Source organism: Sander lucioperca, chromosome 14 (genome assembly GCF_008315115.2).
Source record: "Sander lucioperca isolate FBNREF2018 chromosome 14, SLUC_FBN_1.2, whole genome shotgun sequence".
Lineage (NCBI taxonomy): Eukaryota > Metazoa > Chordata > Actinopteri > Perciformes > Percidae > Sander > Sander lucioperca.
The window spans coordinates 21,739,529-21,755,658 of record NC_050186.1 but is presented as its reverse complement, the minus strand read 5'-3'; the positions used below and the strand labels follow the sequence as shown (position 1 = coordinate 21,755,658).

At 39.8% G+C, this 16,130-nt stretch overlaps 1 protein-coding gene across 3 annotated transcripts in view; it reads left to right on the top strand.

Annotated features, from left to right (window-relative positions):
* pvrl2l (PVR cell adhesion molecule related 2 like) overlaps window positions 1-16,130 on the top strand; it is a 325,590-nt gene that overhangs the window by 132,039 nt on the left and 177,421 nt on the right. For 2 of the 3 annotated variants that reach the window (XM_031295584.2, XM_031295582.2), the window contains exons 2-3: window positions 4,406-4,515; window positions 8,372-8,615. In XM_031295584.2, the coding sequence (XP_031151444.1) occupies window positions 4,406-4,515; window positions 8,372-8,615 (354 nt within the window). Of the gene's footprint in view, window positions 1-4,402; window positions 4,516-8,371; window positions 8,616-16,130 lie in introns of all 3 variants that reach the window. The other variant, XM_031295583.2, reaches the window with a different exon arrangement.

Sequence of the window (16,130 nt, the reverse complement as noted above, 5' to 3'; positions counted from 1 at the left end):
CCAAACCGTGATAACCCTGATGATGTCATCAGGGTTATCTCAGTTCTCTTTTTTTCAATTTTTTTGGAAAGTCCCCTTCAGTGCAACAGAAGACATTAGCAGTTTTCCACAGGATGTGTAATATTTCTCATGATGCGTAAACTGAACTTTGAGTCAAGTAGGTGGAGTGCCTCTTTAAAGGAACACTGCATATCTGCAAAGTGTTGGTGTTAGTAAAGTACTTCAGCAGATAAGTTGAGCTGTCATAGGCCAAAGTCAAGCTCCCTTCAGCTCAAGTAAAGATTCCAGATTATGTTCTTCAGACATGAATATGGTTTTCTATTGCTATGCAAAATCAGATGGACCAAATGATAACGTTTGAAACTCGTCTATGTGAGAATGACGCACATAGCAACAAAGCTCAGATGCTTGACCTAAAAAAACACTCAGCAAAAAAAACGCCCACAGGTGTCAACTTGTTTGGTCATGTAGGCCTGCATGAACGGTAAGAAGGGAAACTTTCTTCCTTTCGCTCATCTCAGCTCAGTCTCCATGGGGCTTTTTGGATCTAGTTTCTGAGGAAATTATTAATTTCTGATGCGATCTCATGCTCTCTGCTCCCTTCCTTTTCACTCTTTCAATGTTTTACTTTTTCCACCTTGTATCTCTTTTTGGCAGCATCTCACATCTCTACTCTGTGGCCTCCTTTTCATTCTTCTACACTTACAGTCATCCCTCTTCATTTCCTCCTTCAGTCTCCCCCTGCTGCTCCATCACCTTCAGTCTCTCTCTGCTTTAGTCATCCCTTTAGTCACTTTACTCTTTTAAACTTTTTTCCTGACTTTCTTTCTGTGTTGCATGTACTGTATCTTTCCCCATAGCTTCTTCATGTTCCTCTCCATGCATTCTCTGGCTCCCTTCACATTCTTTCTGGCTTTTTCTTTTTTCAGTATTGAGCTCTTTTTTAGTTCTTCTCTTAGTCTATTTCATTCTTTCTTTCTCCATCATCCCCTCTTGCTCTCTCTTTCTGTTGTCATTATTTCCCCCTGCATCACAGAAGAGATCTAATTGACCACTATAAATAACCCAAAGCTTTTTGTGTTTCGTGGCTTTTGTGAGACCGTCTGGTGTGTGTGTGTGTGTGTGTGTGTGTGTGTGTGTGTCTGCGTGTGTGTGTGTGTGTGTGTGTGTGTGTGTGTGTGTGTGTGCGTGAGTGCGTGCATGCGTGTGTTTGTTTTTGCATTTCAGCTTCTTTATGAATAGTGGGAGATGTGTGTTGATTTGTTTAATTAGGGGAATTAATCTCTGTGTTTGTGCATGAGAGAATAAATAAGAAAGGAGAAGAAATATGTGACGGAAGGGTAAGCAAATAACGGAGACAGAGATGAACTGTTTTGGTTCGTTGCGGCTATTCTTGTTGAGTCAGGCCGTGGAAAAACTCGCCAGTGGGAATGGATAACTTGTTTGACAGCCCATTGTCTCCCTCAGGGTAGAGACTTTGGTTCAATGACTGAGTCAGTGTCATATGCACTCACATTACAACTACATTATTGGACATATGCACATATGCACTCAGATGTACAGTTATCCCACACACACACACACACACACATACACAGTAATCACACACACACACCTTTAAGCATACGCCTTTACACGCAAAAGTCATTCCTGCACACATGGGAAGACACGTGGGTGCATGCATGCTGTAAATCCAAAACAATTCAACACCCCCTGCAGAGCGCATGCGCGCACACACACACACACACACACACACACACGCACACACGCTTCACATTCTTTGTTAATGTGACTGTGTTTTACAGCTTATTCGCAGGCTAAACCCCAGCCAGCCCATTCACCTCAATGCTGCGCCATGTAACATATTGTCCTAATCAATCCCTCACACACTAAGAGGCTTTGACACTGGAACCACCCGGGGCTAGCTAGTGGTTAGCGAGTGCTTAGCCCCTTTTTCTTGTGCGGAGAGTGAGAGGATGGTTCCCCACAAGAATTGTATCTTTACAGGCGCAGATGCTGGCTGAGAGGGCAGAGGGGAGGTGGAGGAGAAAAGACCTTGGTGGGATTTGATCCCAGGTCAGCAGGGGGTTCATGGCAGGGGTCTGGATCTCTGCGTGAGTGCCAAGCAGAGAGCAGTTAAAGGAGCAGGGGGCGGGGGGGAGCAAAGCATCATTAGATGTTGGAGTTACTAAAGTGAGCATCAAGAGGTTTGTTGATGAGGCTTATTGTAGCGAAATGACTAGATTCCAAGGCATGAACAATGAAAGACTCTTTGAAATGTCACTTGATTGTATATGGAAGCTGCTAAACACATCGGGCTGCTGGATTTAGACTAGATTGCATTGACGAGGGATTACAAATTCTCTCTCTCTCCTTTATCTTTTTGTTTTTCTTACTCATTCTCTTTGAGTCATTTTCTCTCTTTCTCCATCTTACAAGTTCATTAAAGTTCATTAATTTCAACAAATGTAATACAGCACATGTCATTTGTTGCTAAGAGGCAGGGGCAATTCACGTCAGCTGCTGATGTGCTTTCAGGGTTTTTCCTGGCTCCGAATGGGGCGGGGGGGGGGCGATTACACACGGAAGTAAGCATGATCGGTCTGCATACAGTAAAGCCAATGAGTCTGTGTAACCTTATTTGACAGAAATCGATGCATTTACCTGTTATTTCTGACAATTTAATAAACAAAAATGTATATTATGCTTGAGTTAATAAAACCCCAGTTAAAGCTTTAGTGCGTAACTTTTTGATATTAATGAACGTCCGTTACATTCAAGCCATTGCCAAATGAGTTGCTACAAAGCTAATTAAGACTATCAACTCCACACAACTCTCTCTGGATTTCTCAGTATGGCTATGTTCAGAAGATTGTGGCGTCCGGCAACTTTCCAGCGCAGAAACTCGGGTGAAGATAATTACCTCTTCTGAAGAGTCCATCATGTTTTTTTAATCCTCCGTGTCCTCCTTGGCTACTAGCAACTGCGTGGAGGAGGGGTGGGGACAGTTTTGTTGTCATTAGAATTCCTCATGGGGGCAGCAGAAACTACGCACTATAGCTTTAACAAAGCTGGTTAAAAAATGATATTAATATTTAAATAAATAACCGTGAGAATCCTATTGAAGTTTGCTCTGCTTGTTTAACAGTTCTTGGATAAATTACTCTTAAACACATTTAGAGAGGATTTGAATTGCTATTTTTAGTCTCAGTTCTTACCATTTTGGTGCTGGTGATTTTCCTTTGGGTCTTTGGTGGCGGGGTGCCAAAGATGTCTCTGTGCAGGAAAAACCCTGTTTTTTTTAAAAAAACACAAGACAAGGCTTGGATCCAGTTTGAAGTATCTAGGCGTGCTTTTGTAATCTTGTTGTTTGCAGAATGTGTTGCTCTCAGGGTTTCCTGCTGCTCTTGCATGCTTAACTAGTCGGCGTCTCATTTGAAAGCCTCGAATGCATGTTCTGTTTTATTTGTCAAATTCATCCGAGATTCAGTAGAAGTCTGGCTCTCCTGAGTGTATTTGAACGCAGAGACAGGATCGGTTTCAACACTGATTGATGTTTGGGAAAAGAATAGGGTATCACAGCCACAGTAATTTTTATTTAACAAAAAGGCAAAAAGCAGAAAATTATAGGTTCAAAAGACGAATTATTTGGGGCCCTATTGATCACAAAATAAGAGACGAATGTTTAAAAAAAAAAGTAATTCCAGTAGTCCAATTTTACAGCCTGCAGGTTAGCAGGTACTGCATGGTGTTGAGACAGTGTTATTCTCTAAGCTTCCTCCTTTCATCATCTCAGTTGAAAGTGTGCTGGTCTGTCTGACTGACCCTGCTCTCGCGCAGTTTTTCATGCACAGGCAAAGAGTTACAGGTGCCTTCCACTGAATTTCAAACACATACTCAAGCACTACTCGAGCTGCTGTGGTGTTCCTCAAGGCTCGCCCCCTAGCGATGCCTCCTGGTAGACAGGTTTTGTTGTAATGAGCAGGGCCTAGCTAAGACTCCTGCCTGAGGCCTGCTATCAAAGGCCCATAATTCAAATGCTTTTTTTTCTGTCTCTTGAAAGAAATTGTCTCTGTTTTCTCTTAATTTTCTTTCTTAATTCCCCCTCATTTTCTTTCTCTTCCGTTTATCCCTCTCGCTTCTCTACAACCTTGTTTTAAATCCTCTCTAACACATTAAGGTGGAAAACAACAATCACAGCAATTTCCTTTAAATAACACCAGATTCACAATGAAATACTAATAGTCTATCTACCTCTCTTTCTGTCTCCCTCTTAGTCTCTGTTTGTTCAAGATCCTCTCTTAGTTCCAGTACAAACAAGCATGTTCAATTATTCAAACAACATTATTTTTGAGGATGATGCATAATCTTCCTCTCTGTCTCTTTTTTCGCCTGCCTCCAGGATTCGGGGCTCAGAAAGTGCGAGTCGACGAAGAAGTGGAGGCGAATCCCGCGGAGTCTGTTGATCTCCGCTGTCAATTTATCGATGGAGGAGGCCGAACCAAACTCACACAGGTAGGAAGATGGAGCGTAACATTGTGTTTTCCAGTAGCTTTGGAAGCACTGAAGCTCAGAATGTCAAAGTGAAACTGACAAGGTAGTTTATGTCTAATGAAGTACATTCATTGGAAGAGACAACTGGTTTATTTGGAGGTGAAAACGGGAACTCTCTCCCTCGTGATATTTTTATTGTGCAGAAAAAGCAAGGATGTTTTATTATTTATGGCACAAATTTTGCTTTGCTAAAGGAATATTTTGAACACCGGAATCATGGGGAAACGGCTACACTAGGTCCAACTAAGTCCTACACAGTTGTGTTCACACTCTATATGTGTGCGTTTGAAACAGACATTAAATGTGTTTCCAACCACTTGCATGAACTGAACTAAAAGAAACAGCAGAATATAAAAACAAACGAGAGAATTACTGCCACTAACTGTTTATCTTAATGCCCAACTTTCTAATATTTGCATACCAGCTGGGGATAGAAATGCTCATTAATTCGCATTTCCTTTTGCCAACTTTCTGGAAAATTCTGTTAAAATGTGTATTAAATTTGAATGGAACCTTGACTATTGTGGCTTAAAAAGCAGTTAATTTACATATAGAGAGTTACTTTAGAGTTATTTACTGAGCAGCAATGTGTGGGCTTGGTGACTGTACTCACAGATGCTCAGGGAAGTGTTTGGTTCAGTTTAGCTCAAGCACAGAAGCAGGGGGAAAGGTATTCATTGTGTTCCACACGGAAAATTGACAGACTGTGTAAAGAATGAAGAAAGAGGGCTTAAAAGAAAAGTTCACACCCTACATACTTTCTCACCTCCGCACAGCTGGCCAGATGCAGCCGACAATGACACTGTTGACGATCTGACAAACTCTTAGTTTGAAACATGCTGACCTTCTGGAAGTTAGATGATCAGCAGGAGAAAACTTTATTTCCTAATTTTCCAAAAATTTAGAAGAGAGGGTCACCATTAATGCCTTTTTTAATTTATGTCCCTCAAGTGTGCCTGCTAACGGGATCATCCCTAGTATGTTCCTAGGGCATGTGTGTCTCATCGTATTAACTAACAATGTAATGTAGTGATTGGTACAGGCTATCTTCGCAGTTCAAATTGCAAAACAACAAAGGGAGATGGATGTTGTGGAGATGTCAATGTCCAAAGTCAAGAAAGCTGTCTGCAAATTTGAGGGCATATTAAAGAGTATAAAATCAGTAGGCTCTGCGATGTGGGTGATTTCAACATATTGACCCAGAGAAACATACACTGAACATTTGAACTAGGATATACATAGATTATTTTATATACATTGACAGCGTTTGAAAGGTCTCCTTAATAGATATTGAGCTGGGGGAACATAGGACCCTGGGAGCATAGATATGCTCCCCCTGCTAACTGCACCAAGCTGTCTAACTTTCTTCCATGTACTATTTAACACATGGAGAGAAGGAAAGTCATACTTTGTCCACATTTACTGACCAACAACAGCTGGGGTTGGATCTAAGCAGTAAGTCCTGACATCATGTTGAAGTTTCCAGCTTCACAAACCTTTGCACCTCTGAAGAAAACCCCAAAAGGTTGTTTGATGCATTTGTGGCTAGCTTGCGAGCTAATGAGTAATATTATTATGGCGATAATATGTTGTTTCCATGACGACTCAAAAATTCTGATACCATGGAAGTGGCAGACTGAGCCTATAGAAAATGTGTATTGCATCCTGATATACAATTTGTTTAAAATGAAAACAAATGAAATCAATTATGAATGGGATGTTCTGTCCGATCCAATATTTCCTACATTTCTAAGCAGATTTTCTATGCTGTATAATTGGTCCCCCCAGTGCCACCCCACTTAAAAAATCCTGGAATCGCCCCTGTTTCTGAGCAGTATTTAAAATTTTGGTTGCAGTTCAAAACTGTGTTTTTCTATCGTCATTGACAGAGTTGACTCAGTTTCTACACACAGATCATCTCATTTTAACTTCTGACTGTTTGGAAGTCAATTTATTTTATCAACCCCCCAGATGACAAATTATCTGACGCCACCTTAACTTTTTCTAATGCACTAACACACACCAAGTACTAAAGCAAATGCTTTGAGCTGTTTGCTAGTTTCATTTGATCCTGGTCTTTACCTCTCTGAGTTGTGGATGGAATCAATACGCAATTTGTTCACATACAGAAACCGAAATTGCATTGAGGGCTAAATTGCCCTCTATAATATTTTCTCTACAATCTACAAGTACATGTGGTTTACAACCCGTCTTCCTCTTCGCAACATTTAACCTTCTCTGCTGTCTCTCTCCCGCTCCTCCAGATGTCACAAATTTAATAGATGTTTGCTAAATGTGTATTGATGAATTTTATTCCCCCTCCTTCCTGGTCTACCACTTGAGCCAGTAGATTGTATTTAACACTGTCACTTTGAAAATGGAAGAGAAAGGGAAATCAATTTGGTAGGACATCACAGTATTCTCCCTAGCGGTAGAGTCTCATACAGCCATAACAGAAATCAATATCTTTTACATATTAGAAACCATAAAAAAACGCCTGCGGGATCCTTGAGAGAGGGTTTGCAGGTCTAAGAAACCTTTAATTTCATCTTGCAATAGGTTATTGGCTCCTTACTCTGACAGCTTTAATTGAGTTTGACATTTTTGCTACTAAAAGTGAAATAATTTCAGGTTTCACGGAAGAAAGAACGCGCATATTACAATTCATGTTCAGAGAAATGTTAGAAATAATGGTGCTCCTGCAGTATGTACTTGAATGCGTGAAAGAACAGGATCATGCTGGTGTTTTTTTTTTAAAGTTTGAAAGTTTTCTTTCTTTTCTTTTTTTTTTCTCAGGCATTGTTTAATGTGTGTGTGTGTGTGTGTGTTTGTGTGTGTGAATTTGTATGGTCGTTTTTGTTTGTTTTCGTAAAGCACTTTGGGTTTACTTGTTACAGGAAAGGTGAAAGGTACATTGACATTTGCAGCAGTTGGACCTGCAGCAGTGATGGGACACACAGCTCATGGAGGCAGTTATGTTACATTAAAAACCTTTGCACCCGATCATTTGCAAATTTTGCAAAAATCCCACTCCTCTTCTCAGAGTTATAATGGTGTCAAATCTGAACACAGAGTCATGATACACATATTCAAATTCGTTTAGTTTGTCTTACTCCTTCCAAGGATATCATATCTCTGATGTGCACTGCAAATAAACATCCATAAATCCGCTTAGAAATCCTAGAAAAAAGACCCTCCATAACTTGCCTGAGAGACATCATGTTTTTTTTTAAGTTTTCTTCAGTATCAGAATACTCCTGTGATAGTTGTCTGCACATCCATGGATACACTATTGACTAGACTCAGGTTTGAGGATTATAAAATAAAGAAACACAGGCTTCCAATGCCGGAACCAAAACGGCACTGCACGTCTCACTTTATTCAACGATATCACAGTCAATAGACAATAGGGTCAATACAACCCTTTATCCACTTCCGTTTTTCCCGTCACAATAAAAGCTCTGTGGTTTACTGTAACGTCCTCTTAAACTTCAACTGAGAGGTAACACAATAAAATACCTTACATTTTTATTAGTTCCAGTTTGCCAAAATTAAAAACATTATTCTTCCTATTTACATTCTCTTAAAACTTTTTTGGTTGTTTAGGGCCGCAATTGTCTGTGGGGGAGCCCACGGTGAAAACCCCTGCATTAGTTGACCATTCTTAAAAGAGCTCCTCTGTGTTCATGAATCTTATTAGTCTGGCTATAAATTAAAAGACGTCTGCACATTTGAATCCCTAATAGAGAAATTGCACTTTAAAAACCCAATTGGGCAAGCAATAACCACTGTTTTTCACAAACTCTGTTCTTACCAGGTGTCTTGGATATGGGAACCCATCGATGGTCAAAGGGACAACATCGCCGTATACCACCCTATCTACGGACAGAGTTTCCCCAACCCGTCCTTCAAGGACCGAGTCATCTTCCTCCACAACAGTCTGGAGAACCCGTCCATCAGGATTTCTCAGCTCAAAATGTCCGATGCCGGCCGGTATACCTGCGAGTACGCCACCTACCCCTCTGGAAACGAACAAGGGACGACCACCCTCATCATGCTTGGTGAGTAGAGAGGTTACGTGTCTACGTAATATAACATAAACCTTTTAACAGAAACGAGCGGCTGTTTATTTCAGATATAGATCAGAACTTCTCACAAGGACCTGGAAAATATAGAGCACTGAAAGGTCAACGATATTTACACTACACTACAAAAAGGGCCATGCTTTAAACAGGTTTTCAAATGCTGTATTCTGCTACATCAGCCTTGACAAGTGCCTCCCCAGCCATCTGCTTATCGCTGCTTTTTCATAAAAGATGTTCCCATCGGACCCAAACCCTAAGAAGAAGCAGTTTAACGGATTTGACGAGTATTCTCAGGGTATATCCTGGTTAGATGCAGGATGAAAAACGCAGGAGATGGGGGATAAAGATTCAGATTCAGACGTGGCACTTCATGTGAAAGATCATATGTGATTTGATCAGCAGGCACTCTGCGATATAAGATAAACAGAAAGTCTTTATTCCAGACCTCACTCCTCAGGTTCAACTAAAATGTTTTTAAACTTGTGTTTTAATTGTGATATTGGTGAACATTATTTTTATTAAATTAATCCAATTAATATTATTACATTAGAGGAACTACCTGAAACCAGGTTTATATCATTTAATCTTAGTGAATACATGAAAACGTAAATATTACAAATATGAACCATAATCCTCACGTGATTATGATAATGGCTGAGACTTCCATGTTAGATTACATAATTACCCAAGGATGGGTTAAAATCAAGAGCAACTGGACTTTGTTAGCAAGTGCTCTGAAGACATTTTGTCTTTCATCCTAGAGACGACTACTTCTTAATCGTAATGGTTGTTCAGACTTGGCCTCGGGAATCTGTCGTTACAACAGCCAGGATTACTAATTAAGGAAGCAGTATTGATCGTCTTGACAACGACCCCACAGCTGGGTTTACCTACCGTTGAGTCAGAACTGAAGAAGTCTCTCGGATAAGAAACCTTTAGTCAAGTCGAGTTGCCCTTGATTTTGATCCTTCCTTCGATAACTAAGACCTGGATGACTGAGAACCTTCACAGACACATAATTACCTAACACAATGGATGTATATCACAATATGTCTATATGTATAGGTATTGATATTTTTTTATTTGTTTTTTTGGTGATATAAAACAAGACAGAACAAACGTGCTAACAAATGACAACATCAAACAATGACAAGGGAATCAAAACATAGGGATCATAGTGGTGTAAAGAACAGACCGTAACACTAAAGAGTTAAGTTGAATTAAAGACTTATTGGGATTGTGTGGAGAAGATAGTGAAAGAAGAAAAGGAAAAAGAATAAAAAAAATAACCGCTAACATTTTACTTGAAGGTATCGACATAATCGTGACATGACACTGTCATAACTATGACATGACACTGTCATGAACGTTATAAACAAGTCATAAACGTTTATGACTTCTGTCATTAAGTGTCATTCGGTTTTTGTCATGACAAGTTGACATTGTTTGGGTTGTCTTGATTATGACAAGTTGACATTAATCAAAGTGACATTACCAGAAGTTGTCTTGGTAATGACAAGTTGACATTACATTTGTTTGGGATGTCTTTGTAATGACAACTTGACATTAACCAGGATGACATTACCAGAAGATGTATTTGTCATGAAAACTCAACATTAAATTTCTTTGGAGTGTCCTTATTAAGACAACTTGACATTAAACAGGATGACATTATGTCAAGTTGTCATGTTGATTAAACGTTTATGACTTGTTTATAACATTTATGACATGTTCATGACAGTGTCTTGTCATAGTTATGACAGTGTCATGTCACGATTATGTCGATACCTTCAAGTAAAGTATTACCAAATAACAATGCTGAGGTTCAATTGGTTAAATAAAGAGAAGAAAATAAGGCATAGTACTTACTCATTATAGTTTTAGTCAATGTTAATGATTACCGTTATGTTAATACTCAACTTTTTAATATAATATTTCAATAATAATAATAGTGATCCAAAAAAAACAGGGAGTTGAGCAATGGTTGTTCCACAAGCGCCTATAACCTATGGTGTATAAGTCTATGGTATTGATGTCTTTGTCAGTTTAGTAAGAGAGTGATTTGGTACGGTGGGATCCAGGCGTAACAAGCGAGCATCCTTTTTGCCGTTATGTCATCTTCTTTGTGTTGCTTTTGTTGACTTGCTTACACAACATTGTATTGTAAATTGTATTATCCTGGTTAGTGGTTTAACATGAAAGTATTGAATAGATGTTGGCCTTTGCCACCATGACTTACCATTATGTTGACACTTTAGTACACAGGGGCCTCATCAGGGTCAACCTCTTATGTGACTTTCGTGACATTTAAACACTAATTAAACAAAAATTCTGTTTAATTAGAGTTAGATCAGTTTTGGCCAAATTACTTAATACATTACTTTTGAGGACCTTTATTGTGATAACTAAAATAAGCTCACTATAGACTGTTCTTGTGCATATAAATGGACCTGATGTAAGGACTGGCATACAGGGCCGGGCTAGAAGGGGGGCACGGGTGGCACCGGCCCCCCCTTGAAATATGATTGGCCCCCCCTGGTCTGTCGGCTATCTACAGTCTGCCTGAATTCATGTGAATGCAGCATTAAGCTTTCTGAGGAATCATTATGTTGAAATCTGCTTAGAAATCATAGAAAAAAGAAGCTACTTATAACCCAAGAACTTGCCTGAGAAGAATGTTTTAAAGTTTTTTTTCAGTATCATAGTGATCCAGTGATAGTAGTCTGTACAACCATGAGCACATTGCAATTTGCCCAAATGTAAAGAACTATAGGCTAAAAAACACATCACAGCTAACTCACTGCCTCCCTTGCAACATTATACTTCCCATTTACATTCCCCAAAGCTCCAAAAGTATACCCCAAATAAAAGGTAAAGCAAATATTAATATTTGTAATTTGTTATGTTTTTCTATCAATATTTCTTACATAAGTAAATCTCAAAAATTCCCATTGACATGGTTCTTATATTCATACTACTACTATTCCTACTATTCCTATATTACTCTCCTCTATTTCCTCATATGGATATTTGTCCTGTGTTAAAAACCTGCAGACAAACAAAGAACCCAAACCATTTTAAATTGCGGCAATTGTCTTGATTTAGTCTGAGCGGGGGCCTACAGTGTCACACTGTGAAATCTCCTGCTCTAATTAAATAATAGGTAATATAATGTGTAATTAGCATGAGGTAAGATACTTCACACACCCGTTAGCATTTCTTTTCTGCACAGTTTATTCCCCACTTATCAACAGCCTGAACCATAGCAAACATTTAGCAAAGACAGCCCAGAATGGGAAATCTGGACAGTTGCTTAAAGTTACCTCTGTGTCTTGATTGTTTAAACTGAGTGGTTTAGTTGCTGTTAGCAGGGGATGCATCCTGATTGTAATCGGAGACAGCTGGTGTTATTCATCCACCCACATGTCCTCCCGTTTGCATGCTGCTTACAAAGGAATCCAATGCCTGGTGTCTTTCTCTCGTAGTTTACAGCACTGAGGAGACTGTATGCTTCAATGTGAATAACAACAGTTCCCTTGATTGTTATATGGAAGTGCTGTGGTTAAAGTATATCTCCCGTGGTAGCGTCAGTGGTTGTACGATAAAGAGCTCATACATTCAAAGCTCCTATCATAGTGGCATGCTCAAGGGACGATCTAATATAGTGCACTTTGAACTGAAACAGTACATTGACTGAATTCATGCTTTTTCCTTTTTTATCAAATGAGTTTTGTTTGTCAGGGTGAGATGGTTGAGCCCTTTTTTTTCTTTTTGTCTGCACAAATTGTCTGCAATTTATTTATTTGATTGCAGTACAATCAAAGGAAGAATTGAAAAAAAAAATGGATTTCAAAAAGGATTGTATGCATGCTTACATGTGTGGTGACGCTGTGTATGTTCATTTGTTGCGGCCTCAAATGTGTGTCTGGAGATTCCTTATCTGCTACACTAAAATAGTTCACATAGACTCTCCTGTAAGTCACTGTGGAGACACAATAAGAGGCAATAATTAAAATACCTTCATCGCAGTACCCAGTTATTGCCAGTATGGTTCACGAAAAGGAATGTTTTACAATTCCTGTTAAGTCTCCCCCCACAGCTGCGCCAGTAACGTGTTCCCCCGGTAGTTTTTATAAGTAAACCTTCACACAAGAATGCAAAATCCACTCTGGAAGCTTCGACACAGAGAACAGAGCACACAAGAGATGCAGAACTTGGCTGGTCTTGCAGAGAAAACATTCTGGCGGGCTTGCAGATGGACGTGGGCTAAGCCTCCTAAACTGCTGCTGCTGGCACAAAGCAGAGGTAGACTGGGAAATACCTGCTGGAAAGCTCACTTACTCGCCTTTTGTCTGGAGTTGCAGCACTGCCAAGCTCTCTGGAACAGAATCTGGTCCATTTAAATGTACTTGGCGAACTAAGTGTCTCAAAGTCACTAGAAGACAGTCATATTTTACCTTATTGGATATAGAATCCATACGAGCCAATCACATTAGACCATATTGTAGCCGCAACTGCTGGCACCCAATCGTATTACATTTTATTGGATATAGAACCACCTGCATCCCAAATCATATCAGAACTTATTTAAGTATGAATACATAATCGTGACAGCCAATCGTATTATAACTTATTGGATACAGCACCACCGCCAGCCAATCTTATTACCACTTATTGGGCTGTGAATAAAGAATCACTCACTTGGCTGTGAATTATATAAAATCGGCCTGGATTTGGTCCATACGAAAATAGATGGTAGCCAATTATACGGCATCTTATTGGATATAGTGTAGCCAGCAGGACAGAAATACAATTGCAGGTGAGGGAGAGTCAAGTAGATCAGTACCCGGTTTAGTGTTGTTTAGCCCTCAGTGTAAAATATTATGCTATTTTTGGACAGAGTCCAAAGGTTAGAGGAGTGGACTGCAGACTGGAGGGTCGCTGGCTAGAGTCCAGGGATCAACAGAGTGAAAGAGTGTAGCTCCTGCAAACATTTATCTCACACAGACAGAATTAACTCAAGGGTGGGGTGATCCTATAATCCTATAAAAAAATTATTTTTTTTTTGGAAAAGTAACATCAGTAAAGCCCAATGAAAAAGACACTACATTGAAATACAGATTAGCCACAAGCCATGTCCTGATTGTGCTCCAATGTTGTATTTCTTTTTTTTTCAAGCATGTATTATACTCAGTGTAGAAAAATATGTACTTATTATGTTGTGTAAGCCAGTGGTTCTCAAAGTGGGGTCCTTAAAGGGGTTTCAGGGGGTCCCCAAACAAAAAGGGGAATCATTTATTTTCACTATGTCATCCATAAGTAACAAAATGACAGATTGTGTGACTATTTTGCTCGTGGATTTCATTCACTTTCTGTAATAAAACATCTAAAAGCAAAAATTCCATCAGGTAGTGGACCCTGGTACAAAGTCTTATCAGATGGGAGTCCGTGGTCTAATTTGTGTCAGTTTAGGGGTCCTTGATGTGAAAAAGTTTGAGAACCACTGGTGTAAGCAAGTCAACAAAATATAAATGGGCATGTGTGCTTCCCCTTGATGTCATGGTCTTAATGAATGAGAAAGTAGTAGTATGACTATGAAGTCTCAGGGCCCTATCTTGCACCTGGCGCAGCGCAAAGTCCAACGCAAGTGTCAATTTCCTGTTCAGTGCCCACGTTGTTTAAATAGCAAATGCACTTGCGCCCATGGGCGTGCTGGTCTTACAGGGAGGTGAGTTCAGGTGCATTCTTGGCGTATTGCTATCTTGATCGTGCCATCTAAAGTCAACAGCGCAGCATTTCCTTGTTATTTTAACAGTGCATTAGTAAAATGTGCCTAGGCTCGTGCACAGCGCACGCCACTATGCTTGTTACACACAGGGACGCGCAGCAGCACACAAACATGCAAAAGATTAAAAATAAAAATATTAAGCAGCAAATCCGCCATCATAATAGCAATGGGCCTAGGTCCAAACGCGCCTGGCTTTTAAAGGGAATGGGAGATGGCACTCTGATTGGTTTATTGCATGTTACGCCCAAAACACACCTATTATTAAGTAAGACACTAAGTACAACTCTTTTGAACCATGCACCTGGCGCACGGACCCTTTTTTCCGCCGTTAAACTAGCAAAAGTGGATTTGTACACGCCTTAAAGGCACCTGCGCCAGGCGCTTCACGCCGTACGCTTAGATCGTTAAAATAGGGCCCTCAGTCTCTATATATTCCTGTTTATGGGTGATCCATCGATTTGAACATAGGAATAAATGCTCTCCTTTTCCTCCACATCTGCTGTCCAGGCTTTCCTTAGTAAAGCATTATGACTCTAGAAGCTCCAGTCAGCTGCTCACTGGCCAACAGCAGGAAAAATGTGGCTGTACCGGTCAGCTCCCAGGTGAAAAAAAATGTGTATGAGTGAGAAACAGGGTGTTGTTCTGAAGAAATCATTTGTGCATAGCAAGCCTTCCCGGGATGAAAAAAGGTTCAAGAGAAATGATAGGACAGTGTAGCTTTCTGCATTTTAGCTTCCAGCCCTGGTTACACCCCACAGCTAGTATTTGTTTGGCGTATTTATTGGGCTTTTCCAAAGCCATACTTTAATTAAATAGAAAGATCTTGACTCCAAGAGTTATTTGCATCCGCGGTTAAGGAGGACCTTTTATGGCAGGGAGAGATAACCACAACAAAAACAAGTATAGAGCCATTCTCCAATCACTGATAAAGCAGATACACCAAAACCACAATAACAACTGTTGCTGTGTAACAACCTTGGTGAATTGGAACAGCATCCACCATTCTTTATTGAGTTGCTGATAACAGACAGAGGAAGGTAAAAAATAAAAATGCCTTTGAGTTCACATTTGCCCTCAAGTAGGAGCACTGAATCAGTCAGAACGCAGTTAAATGCAGCACCACAAAGGGGCTTGAAAAGTGAGGCCTTAAGGCGCTTTTTGTATCTGTGTTCAGAGGCAAGTCTGAGCTTGGGTAAGTCAAAATGATGTGTTTTCATCATTTTTAGTTTTTGCATAACAATAGTGACACTGGAAATTATCATTCATTTCCTTTTTTTGGCTTACAATTTAGGCACTTAGGCTAGTGCTCTCAAGCTTGAATAAGCTAGATACATTAAGTCTAAAGCTTAAATTAATGCATGTTGTCAACATTTTGAGCAGGAAATAATGAGTTGTCCAAACAACACACAGCATAATAATTGCAGTTTAAACTTCTACTTTGTTCCTTGAGGAGACATACTGTACAGCCAAACAGATGTTTTTTCCCAACAATGTCTGGAAATATTTAACAGCAGTGTGTCAAGCTGTGAGAAGATGTTTACAAACCTGGGCAGCTTGTGAGACATGAATTCCCCAAATTTAACAAGATCCAGAAGCTTTTATTGATTTTTGCCTAATGTATGCAGCAAAGTAGAAAATAAAAAAAAACATCACTTGGCTGCCTTCATCAGGATACAGCAGTGAATAAATCCATGTTTAGGGAG